The sequence below is a fragment of the Curcuma longa genome, chromosome 8, assembly GCF_044706935.1.
Source record: "Curcuma longa cultivar G26 ecotype Majalengka, Jawa Barat chromosome 8, ITB_CL_G26_1.1, whole genome shotgun sequence".
Taxonomy (NCBI): domain Eukaryota; kingdom Viridiplantae; phylum Streptophyta; class Magnoliopsida; order Zingiberales; family Zingiberaceae; genus Curcuma; species Curcuma longa.
The window spans coordinates 9,828,524-9,840,010 of NC_133868.1; the positions used below are offsets into that span (position 1 = coordinate 9,828,524).

The following is an 11,487-nucleotide window of genomic DNA, read 5'->3' on the forward strand; positions in this document are numbered from 1 at the left end:
AAAGAAGTTGAGTTCAAAAACTGAGAAATAAGATATTCATCATATTTGAAATATAAACCTTATCTTTTTGTTTTTCTTTTAAGTGTTTTACCATTGTACCACGTCAATTAAATAAAAAAATTATTAAATTAAATGAATAAATTTAAAATATATTTAATAAAGATTGTGAATTTTCCATGAACATTCATTAACAATATTTTCAAATAAAATTTATAAATTATGTTTATCAGAATCTTTCAAAAGAACAAATAACTTTGTTATATTAAGTTTACTAATTAACTAAATAAATTTAAAACTTTAAAAATAGTAAACAATCAAACAAATCCAAATTGTGAATTAGATAACATTCAAATTGGTAAGGAATATTGCTTGACTTCGTAAAAATTCAAATTCTTATTCTCTTCTGTAAGTCTGTTTCATCGTGATGAACTCAACTATGCCCTAGGAAAAAAACAACCTTCAACTCGATAGATACACTTTAAGTCGGTTCCAAAAGTGACGATTCTCATTCAATAAAATTATATATTTTTTAATTATTAACGCCATTAATTTCATTAATGATATTTGTATTCTCTATGTGATAGTTTAGGAAAGGATAAGCTTCATTGATCTGATAGTTTACGAGGATTTGAAGAAGTCCATCATCTTCTGTGGTATTCTACATTTTCTCTTTCAAATTTCTTAAATTACTTAAACTTATTGGGATCATCTCTTATAATAATTATTATTATTTAAAAAACATATTAAATTGATTTTCTTATTTAGAAAATAGAATTATCGCTCCAACTGCAATATTATTACTCCCTACTTAGTTTTGAGTACAAAATAACTTTTGAATAATTAAAAATATAAATAATAACAAAAAGCTCCCTTTGAAATTTTGTCAACAATAATGAAAAGCAAAGATTTTAGCATTCTTCAGTGTATCTATATGTGATAATGTAGCGAGACTTATAATAGTGAATGAAAATGTCAATCAACTCCAAGTTCAAAATGCATAATTTGCAGGATGTCTACACCTAAAATGACAAATTAAGTTAACCTTATGGCGTTGTAATCTTGAAATATTCAATTGGAACAATGAAGAAACCTTTGGAAGAGGAAGATCACTTTAGAAGATTAAGACATTTCATGAGAACATCTGTATGCTCTGGCTTCCCAACCGAAATTCGAACATATCCTTTTAGCTCTTTTTTGTCGTAGTGCCGGATCATCACACCCATTTTTGCTAGGTCTTCCTGCATGAGTTAACAAATTAAGTTATTGGTACCTCGAGTTCCAAACTAACAAATACAAGAAATCTTCAACACATTCTAGACAGTTTCTTGAGTCTTATGAAGACGAACATACAATTCACATTATTACAGAGACATTAATTTTATTACCTACATTGCTGTACGCATCTGACTATATCTGACAAGTATACATGAAACTAATTATGACAAGTATACGTATATGGAAGCCCTAGCTGCTACATTCATGCAGACACATAAATTGCATATCAGAAGAATATATGAGAGCACATATATGAAATGATCTCAAGGGCTAGCTCAGTAACGTTTTGTAGCAGTATAATCTTGCAAAAATTGAACAAACTGTATTTAATGAATTACTGCAGCTGATTGCTACAATAAACAGAATATTATGCATTAAATGAAATTCAAGAGGGCCTAGATTCTATATATTTCCAGGGACTGTTAGTTTATGAATGGTAACAACTGATCAGTGGTAAACTTTACTGAAAGGAATATGATTAGGATTTCCTGAAACTAACATGCATCTGATATTTAAACTCTGATCTGATGTATCGGCTGAAATATTACTGCAATTCTAAAAGGAACTTTACGAGCTGAATGCGACAGATTTTAGCGATACTAAGTCCATTGATTGGTTAACACTGGCCAGTGATGAATCGAGTTGAGAATCTGAAACTGCATTGATTTGTATTTCATGAGTTAACTAGGAGCCTAGGACTAGACATTGATTGGAATACTTCATTAGTGTTGAATGTACAGAATGCCCTTGCAATGTCAATGCAGCAGATTCTACGGATTCAGATTGGATGAAATTTGCAGTGTGACATGGAAATTCTGTTGTTGCCACATTACTCAACAATTTGAGATAATGCAACAAAATTAGAACAATGTTTCTTGCTATCTTGTCTAGCTAATTGTCAATATGACTCCAATTTGATTTATTGCCAAATGAGTTTATATGAATAGCCAATTGGAAATTTGACTTTTTTCCTTTGTCTTAAATACCAAAGTAAACAAGGAGAATGAAGAAGCCAGTACCATATAAAACATGCATAAAAATTACTATCTCGTCTGGATTTGTAACACAATTGTATTTGTAATATTTGCAAAATCAATTACCTTAAGTTTCTTAGGATCCTTTCCAGATGTGACCTTGCAAAGAATGAAATTGGAATAACTTGGATATGGATTCAGGTAAGGCACTTCTTTTAGGAGACTAAACAACCTTTCCCGTTCTTGCACTAGAGAATTCTTAACATTCTGAACAAAGAAAGGAAACATTAAGTACTCATTAATTATAACAGATCAAGAGGACCAATAACAAAAACACAAAAAAGGAGATGGGGATGACCTCCAGATATTCAGGATTTTGCAAAGCTGCACATGCAGAAATTTCTGCTGCAACAGATACATTATATGGTTGCTTTGCACGCCATAAGTATTGGATGATGCTAATAGGAAAGGCTCCATAGCCAACACGGAGCCCAGCTAAACCTGTTTTTGCAACAACCAGAAAGTAAAAAATCACATTATTGGAAAGATAGAAAAGGCGGAGAGAACATCTGCAAGTGAAAAACCTTCATAAGCAAAAGAACCTGAAACTTTTCAGTGCTTTTTATTGCAACAATAAGTTAACAAGAGAATAGAACCAACTAATGCACAAATAATTATAAAAAATACTCACACAACACTAACATCCACTGAAACATGAAGATACACAAATATTTTCAATGTTATGTATTTTATTTGTCTTACAACAATGAACTATGTACATTATGCACAACACAAGAAAGTATATGGAAAACTAGGATGAGGACAAACATTTTGAAACCTAGAATAAGAAATGAACCAGCAGACAAAGGCAAAAAAAAAAAAAAAAGCAACTACACTATTACTCATTTAATCTAGATTTTAACAGATAAAAACACACCACCACCTGTAAAATCTGTGGTTCCTTGAATCTTTTGCAGCCATGAAGTGATATAAGACAGTTTACTGCATTACCATAAGAAAATGTGTTGCTTTATGCATTACCTTCTATTAAAATCTTATGAAGTGTTATTTTATATAACCTTGCACCATGCAATGCGCCATTTATCGAACTTAACTCACTTTAAAAAAACATAAAATTTTATGTGTTTCCCTTCAAAATTGAAGCAAAGCTTCTTTGCTTTATTTCTTAATCATCCTGGCATGCAGCCTACGTCAACAAACTTTTCAAGTGCATCAAACTGGTCTTCATGTGCATCTAATGAAGGAGAATTAATTACTAGCATAGGCCTTTTAGAATTAATTTCTCATTCAGAGATGACCATGACAAGCAGAAAAAAAATAGCCTACCTGCTCTTTTGCTAAATGTTCGGAGGACAATCAAGTTCTCATGCTTCTTTACCCACTTCATCTTTGATTGAAGTCCAGAGAATTCAATGTATGCTTCATCCAACACAACCAAGATTGGCAAGTTAAGAATCTGGAGGAGCTCTTCATCACTGATAATGCTGGACATGAACAAGCAGCATTGCGATAAAAAAAACAAATATTAGAAACAATTTCTAAAAAAAATTAAAGCGCACTTGCACAAAGAAACTGTTCCAATTATAAGGCCTTTAGAAAATTTTACTTATGTGGTGTTAACTCGTGGGGGTTAGGGAAGGGACCCAAAATGAAAGAAGAGGGAGAAGGGGAAGAAAAATTTTGTTTACTTGAATACATGAACGCAGAGAGAGTGAGAGAGAGAACTTCTTAAGAAAGAGCTCTTGGCCTCCCCTTTCCAACAAAATTGATCCATCCAAAATGAGGCAGATTAGACATTGAGAGGGAGGGAAGTGAAAAATAAAGCTATTATATCCTTTCTCCGATGAATGTCATAGACCACCATCACTGATGATCATTGATCACCACCACCTTCCGTCCAGGTTGTTTGGAGATATCGGGAAAATATATTTTGGCTTTTCCTTTTCTACAATTTCAACAATTCATGGTATGTACATACACACCCCTTTAATTTAATAGTCACATTCACCCTTTCATTTACCTTCCATCTGGGTTGTTTGGAGATGTGAGGAAAATGCATTTTGGCCTTTCCTTTTCTACAACTTCAACAATTTGGGGGATATCCAAAGAAAAATCTGTCCTCCTTGGAACTGCATGAAATAAGGAATGAGTAGGTAAATAGGCAAAATAATGTTGTGACAAGCAGGAAAAAATGTTAACTTGATTGATGAAAAAATATATTTGGGTGTAAGATATCATATACCAGACTAAGAAAAGAATAGAGAATCCTAATAAAACTAATGAGCATGCCTCTCAAAAGTGAAGTTGCATAAATAAGTTAACGGAGTTCATTGAATAAATTAAATAATTAAAGTACCCTTGATAACCATTGCTCCGTTAACTGCTGCATCAAACTCATACATTGTGAACGTTGGAGGACAATCCACAATCTTATCACCAGGATCGAGTACACATCTGCACAAAGTCAGTAGTACAATTTACTGAACATCTTTTAATCCAAGCCCATAGCTCAGTTAAACTAGAAAACTGAAGCGCATTTAAAACCTCATTATCAAGTCAATCAACTCATCTGCACCACACCCAGCCAGTATATAATCGGATTCAAGGCCTGAATCTTCAGCTAGAGCAGCACGCAAACGACGGCTCTCCGGGTCAGGGTAAACATAAGGAAATTTTAGTGTTCCCAAAGCCTCAAAGACCTATTAATTATCAGAAAGGAAGAAGCTGGTTGGGTAAAGGAACAATATACTAAGGTGATACATAATAAATGTTTAATTTCATAGTTTTCTGGAATGCTTATATTTTACAAACAGAATGGATATGTGAGTTATCTATAACAATTGTATTTAGCATTATATATGATATGCCTGTAACGGATGATATGGCAAGATAAGCTTGCATTCAGTCTTCCTGTCATTCAAATAATTGATATGAGCATATAGTTTTCAGTTAACATGTTTTTTAAACAATTGATATAAGTGTAGTGGATGACAGACTATGGTGACATGTAATGCATATTTCTTTTGTGATATTGTTCACTCGCGAGGTCGCGGATGGTGCTGCAACCCCCATGGTGGCTTCGCGAGATCACAGATGTTGCAGCGACCCCCGCAGAGGCCGTCGCGGGATCGCAACGTAGCCACGATTTTTTTTAATGTTATTTATTTATGTATTTATTTTTATATTTTAATTTTAATTTGAGAGTTTGAATTTTATATTTTTTAAATAGCTATTTCTTTTTTCCTATTAAAATTTTCTTATTAATTTTTTTTCTTCCTTATTAATTCTTTTCCTTTTTCATTCATTTTTTTCTACATCAAAATAAACAAAGAGAAAAAAATACTTCTCTAAAGATGGTTATCTTTTTCCCTTCTTAGATAATAAATAAATAAATATTTTTATAATTTCTAACTTTAAAAAATATATTACTACTAATAAACTAAATTATTTTACATATAAACTGGATTTAATTTTAAACTGATCAATATACATCTAAATCAAATATAACTTAAACCTTCTTAATGAACTTTAGTTAATCTAAATCAACTTTTACTAAATAAGAATCAAATATTTCATGAGATAATATCAAAACTTAAACTAACATTCAACATCTCTAACTTAATAATAAGCATCTATAATAACTAAATATTAATAAAAATATTTTTAATTAATATATTTTATATTTTAAAAAGTATCAAAACTGTATCAGCACAACACGATACGGTACTAAAACTGTATTGTTTTAGTCATATACCAAAACTTCGGCACGGTTCGAAATTTTAAACCTTGTGTCATATGTGCCTTAATTTATAATTTACACAGCATTACAATTATTACTTTCATATAAATAGGTTATAGAAGCTAGCTGATCGCTTAGATCTTTTTATGCCTTTATAATCAAGATCCATAATTAGGTATTCGTTATATGGTTCAGTGGTTTATTTTGTAATTTATACAGCATTGCAATTATTACTTTCAACGTAAATAGGATACAAAAGCTAGTTGATCAGTTGCATCTTCTTATGACTCTATAATCAAGACCTACGTTTATTATTAGGTTCAAACTAAAAAAATTATGAATAAAAAAAAAATACAGAACTGAACCAAATTGAAATTTTGATTAGGCCTTTTTACAAAGCATTTTATTTTGTTGTAAGAATTTACATACGGAATTTCAGTTTGGTTCAGTTTTTATATTCTTAAATTGAGAAAAACTGAGAAACTGAAGTTTCAATTAATTACTTGCATGATTTTATCATATTTATAGAATTTAATTGTATTCAAAATTTAGTAAAACTTAATATATATGTGAAAGTATGCTCCTAAACTTGTCAAATAATACAATACCTAACAAACAGATTTCATCTAAACAAAGACCTAGAAATGCACCAAGTGGTGCTGTGCATTTACTTGAAAAGGAACCATGTGTATGGCACCTAAAATTTAGCACAACTTGTTGTTTCCAGAACAATTAACAAGTACAAGAAAAAATGAAAGAAGGTTCTTTTATTTGATTCTAGGCATTCCAATCTAATTAAGGTGAAAAAAAACTTACCTCTGGAGGTGGACCGTATGGATTTTCATTAGCATCCAGCTTGACTATGTCCTCTGGCTTTCTCCCCAAGCGTGTAGATAATACCTGCAAATTGAAAGAACATCAGCCTCATACAATGTCAACAATAATGACAACAGAGTTGATTATTTATCATCACTCCAGTAGTTATGCATATCATCCCCAAAACACATAAGTTGGTAGATGCACTTTACCAGCAAAGAACCTGGCTAAGCATGTAAGACACCTACCATCTACTAACAATAGTGTTGATCCAGAGTTAAATAGCCTGGCATTGTCCCCTTCATCACTTTCATCCTGAAATATGATTACACGCGACTTGTACAGGACATGATCAGTGCAATGGAGATGCTCAATTAATACTTCCTCGTTTCACAAATCCCAAGCACACTTCCCATTTGGGAAATTGGAAATAAACCATCCGTTTGACGATCACAATCAAGGCCAGAACTTTGCAACTCAGCAAGAAACCGAAAGGGTTATAACTATTCTGTCTCCATATTCTCTCACCTCAAAAGGCAAGATCGGCTGATAAGGCGAGAGCTTCCTGAGGTGAATCCGAATGAAGGAATCGCCGGTGGACGACTGGCTCGGGGATGGATTGACTTGCTCCACCGGCAAAGAGGAAGCCATAAAACGCCCGCTCACTGTCTTGGAACGCCTGGATTCGCGTCTTACATCGGCGACTGAGAAGGAGGAGAAAGCTGTCGAGCAACGAAGCGCGCCCATCCAGCTCCGACGCAGCAAACCCTAACCGTCGAGAGCGGCCCTGGGACGTGACGGCGCTTGTCTGTGGACTCGTCACTAAACCACTTAACATAACAAGAAGAAAATAATACACAAACAAATATTTTACTTAAATTATAAAGACAATAACTATTTTGAGCTCCATAAAAACCTCAACCGGGCAAGGACGATGGAGAAAGAGGAGGAGGAGCGGAGGGAGAGGAGGCAAGAGGAATGGGAGATCGACACCTCCAAGCTGGTGATCAAAGGAGCCATCGCCAGGGGCACCTTCGGCACCGTGCATCGCGGGGTCTACGACGGCCAGGACGTCGCCGGTGAGGCCTAAACCGAAAATTCTACAAGATTATAGTTCATGGTTAGTCTTGTTTTGCTGTAAAAGTTCAACCTTTGGGGGTTTTGTCATTCACGATGGCAGAACAACTGTTTGAGATATTGTTTCTGTGATTTTTCTTCAATTTTTTTTTATCCAATAGTTGGAGAACCATTTGGACTAGTGTTCAATCTGAATCATCTATCATCTCTAGTAAACTGCTTGTGTGTTTTTGTGTTCCTTTTCGCGGCGGATAGTAGTGAGTGGAAACACATTCATCAATTTGAACAATGTTTGCTTGTTTATTGTTGAAAATTCTTTATTGGTTCGATTGCGTTCATGTCAGTGATACCATTAGATTTTGGGTTGGTGATTCAGTTGGTTCCATGTACAAACGATTCTTGTTCATTGATGCATCTAAGAATCTTGCCTGTGAGTTCACATGTTGGTAAGTGTACTTTCATGTGAATCAAGCTAAAAAAAATAAGGTGGTGTTGATCTTGTGAAGGAGGATCAGTGGAAGTAAGTTAAAATTGGGAGACTAAGAAGTCATAGTTTTTGTTGGTTTTCAAATATTATTTTAGTGTTTTTTTAATGCTTTTCTATCTGGAATTTTAGTGTTACCTACCTACTTAAGCATTACATCGATAAGCCATGAATCTTCTCATAGTTGCACCTGTCTTGGCTCACATTTCAACATGAGCTTATACTGACGCTTGTTCATTGTTGTGATTCAAGTAGCAAAATACCATCCCGGTTGCCCTTGCTGTGATTTATTTGACTGTATGTTTTTCGTCTTGCTCCTGTGTTCCCTTAAATAAAATGTACGCACTCGGCGTGCAATGCACAGATCTGTATGTAGTCATGGTTAATCATTCATTTTCTATTTCCAGTGAAGTTGCTTGATTGGGGGGGAAGAAGGAAACAGAACAGAAACTGAAATTGCTGCACTTCATGAAGCTTTCTCTCAGGAAGTATCTGTTTGGCATAAATTTGATCATCCAAATGCTACTAAGGTACATTTCGTATAATTTCTCTAGGTCACTTATATTCTCTGTTCGTATAACTAATATTTCTCTTGTTTTAAAGATGTGTTAAATATGTTATAAATTTGGTCATTGATGGATTAGGACAATGGCTTGTCAACTTGTAGCAATTGACAATCCGGAAGCAGATAGTCGCTTTTTGCTTTTCTTAAAGTTTAGAGAAATTATGAAAATATCTCCAAGGATTAGTAGTCATATTAATATCAAAACACTCATAACATTTTCATTTTTCTGTCAATATGCCCCTGCTACAAGACTAAAAATATTTGTTTTACCTTTTTTAAATTACCTACTAAATCATTCATCTATTAGTGGAGAGGGGACATTTTGATAGTAAAATGGAAATGTTGTGTGAGATGTTTTTAACATCAATGAAAATTTGGAGAGAAGTTTAAAAACTTTATTAAATATTGGGGACATTTTGAAAATGACCCTAAACCTTAATTCATTTCAACAAAGGACAAGGTTGCTAGATCTTCTATGACTTGTGTTGCTAAAGAAGAGCTCACAGTCCACTCGACTCAGAAACATGATCGTCAGAATTTGCCTATTTGAGTGCATAAATTCCCTTTGTAAGGAGAAAGAAAGCTCTCACTAAAGGGAGAGGAGAGAGTACTTGAATTCTCTTGAATTTCAAGTATTGTTAAAATTCATATTAGTATTGGTCTTATTGGATTAGTGGATTGGTGAAGGCAAATTTGTTAAAATAAAAAATAAATAGTTTCATGGATTAGATAACAAAATGTGGCCAATTATGATAATGATGCACCTTCTATTTCATCAAATACCATACAATTAACTACATGTATTATAAATAAATAAGGATTAATAGTACATAATATATTATCATAGTATTAGTAATGATACATTTTCTTCATTATCAAGGTAATAATATCATATTATTGCTATCATTAAAAAAATATATTTTAAACCCATTAGGTAATTGTAGATCACTAATATATATGTACTAGATTATTGATAAATAATGAATCATCTCTATTAATATTGATTATTATTCAATAACAAAAATGTATATGATACTGGATAGAATCAATATATATTATAATAAATGTTGACAAAGTTGAACCATCTATCTTGTGGAAATTTTCGTGAGTGGTGAGGATAAGAAATTTGAGATTCAAGAGAGTGAAGAAGATTCTCTTGTCCTCTCATGTATGTTTGTTAAGATTTAAAATGGAATTGGCAAGACGTTTGCTAATTTTTGAGTTTTCTAATCAACCAAATTTGACCAAACTTCAGTCAATATCATCTATTTTCACTCTCAATTTGGTGAATTTTCAATTGCTTCAATCTATCTAGGAGGTTTAATTCATTTCTAGGTAATCCCTTCAAGTTTTGGGTTTTTTTTTTACACATACAAAAGTTTTTGTGAGATAATTGATTTCTTGAGAAGAACACATGGTCTTTTGCTTATACATATCTAACTTGGGTTATCCATATCAATATCAATCGATCTTGACAACCATGAATTGAAGTGAGTTCATCCAGTCCACTCTAAGCCTAGTTCACATCTAATTGTTTAATTGTGTATATTGGGTTGCATTTGCGCCCAAGTAGACTCACACCGACTCAAGACATTGGTTCATCAAGTCATTGGCACTAGGTCACTAGATCAATGTGTACACCATGAGAGATCCTAATCCTATCATCATGAACTCCTATCTATTATCTCATATATTTTCTGAATACCTACGCATTTGTTATCTTTTTCACTTTCTTGTTTGACTGTAAAATTGGCCTGACAATGATACTAACAAACCTGCAGGTACTCAATGGCAACCCGTGCAATAGAAAATGTGATGTTTATAGCTTTGGTATTGCTTGTGGGAGAAATTCTGTTGCAATATGCCATATCCTGACCTCAGCTTCTCTGAGATTACTTCAGTAGCTACATCATGTCCAAGAGCTAAAATGCCGATAGAACCGTGACTATCAATTTGTGACTTCCTTCAAATACCGAACTTGAGGCCAGACATTCCACGCTGTTGTCTCTAGCTAGTGTGATGAAAATGTGCTGGGATGCGAACTCTGACAAACAACCCGAGATGAATGAAGTGGTGAAGATGTTGGAAGTGATCGATACATCGAAGGGTGGAGATATGATCCCTCATGATCAGCAACAAGGGTGCTTCCGTAGGCACTGAGGCCCTTGACAAGTTCCATCATCTCAAGCTGCAAAAAGGTTGGAATCCGCCAACCTAGCGGCCCCACACGATCGGCCCCTCGACCATCTGTGGAGAGGTAAATCACGGTGAATGCGGGACTGACCAGGGCATGGTGGCCGAGGGATTTGGAAACATGGCACAGATTGATATTATCGCAAATGCAACCATGAGCCCTCGAACCGTTCACCTCATGCTGCAAGCATCCATGTCCTGACCAGCTGACCCCGCCCGTGGGGGCAAGTTCCATCATCTCAAGCTAACATTAGAGGAGGATTGCTCTAAGGGCAAATGAGTTTTAGATAAATGAGCAGACGATCGATATGTATGATGCAGAGCTGAACTATTTATGGCAATG

The 11,487-nt window shown here is 34.1% G+C and overlaps 1 protein-coding gene and 1 pseudogene across 1 annotated transcript; one reads left to right on the plus strand and one right to left on the minus strand.

The window, feature by feature from the left end:
- Positions 1-937: 937 nt before the first annotated feature.
- LOC141833186 (histidinol-phosphate aminotransferase, chloroplastic-like) lies at positions 938-7,642 on the minus strand. Its single transcript, XM_074720573.1, has 9 exons — positions 7,354-7,642; positions 6,826-6,909; positions 4,815-4,969; positions 4,627-4,724; positions 4,291-4,399; positions 3,597-3,754; positions 2,608-2,750; positions 2,376-2,516; positions 938-1,238 (listed from the first exon to the last, which is right to left on the minus strand). Exons 1-9 carry the CDS (start codon positions 7,570-7,572, stop codon positions 1,107-1,109), a joined length of 1,239 nt encoding a protein of 412 aa, XP_074576674.1. The 5' UTR covers positions 7,573-7,642; the 3' UTR covers positions 938-1,106.
- A 117-nt stretch (positions 7,643-7,759) lies between these two features.
- Positions 7,760-11,268, plus strand: LOC141833999 (serine/threonine-protein kinase 54-like; annotated as a pseudogene).
- Positions 11,269-11,487: the final 219 nt, after the last annotated feature.

Excerpts from the sequence above, each read along its gene's own strand:
- LOC141833186 (XM_074720573.1), bottom strand. The coding sequence starts at position 7,572 with ATGGGCGCGCTTCGTTGCTCGACAGCTTTCTCCTCCTTCTCAGTCGCC. Across the intron at positions 2,751-3,596 it reads AACATTTAGCAAAAGAGCAG|GTTTAGCTGGGCTCCGTGTT; the intron begins GTAGGCTATTTT and ends TTGCAAAAACAG. Across the intron at positions 1,239-2,375 it reads AGGATCCTAAGAAACTTAAG|GAAGACCTAGCAAAAATGGG; the intron begins GTAATTGATTTT and ends TAACTCATGCAG.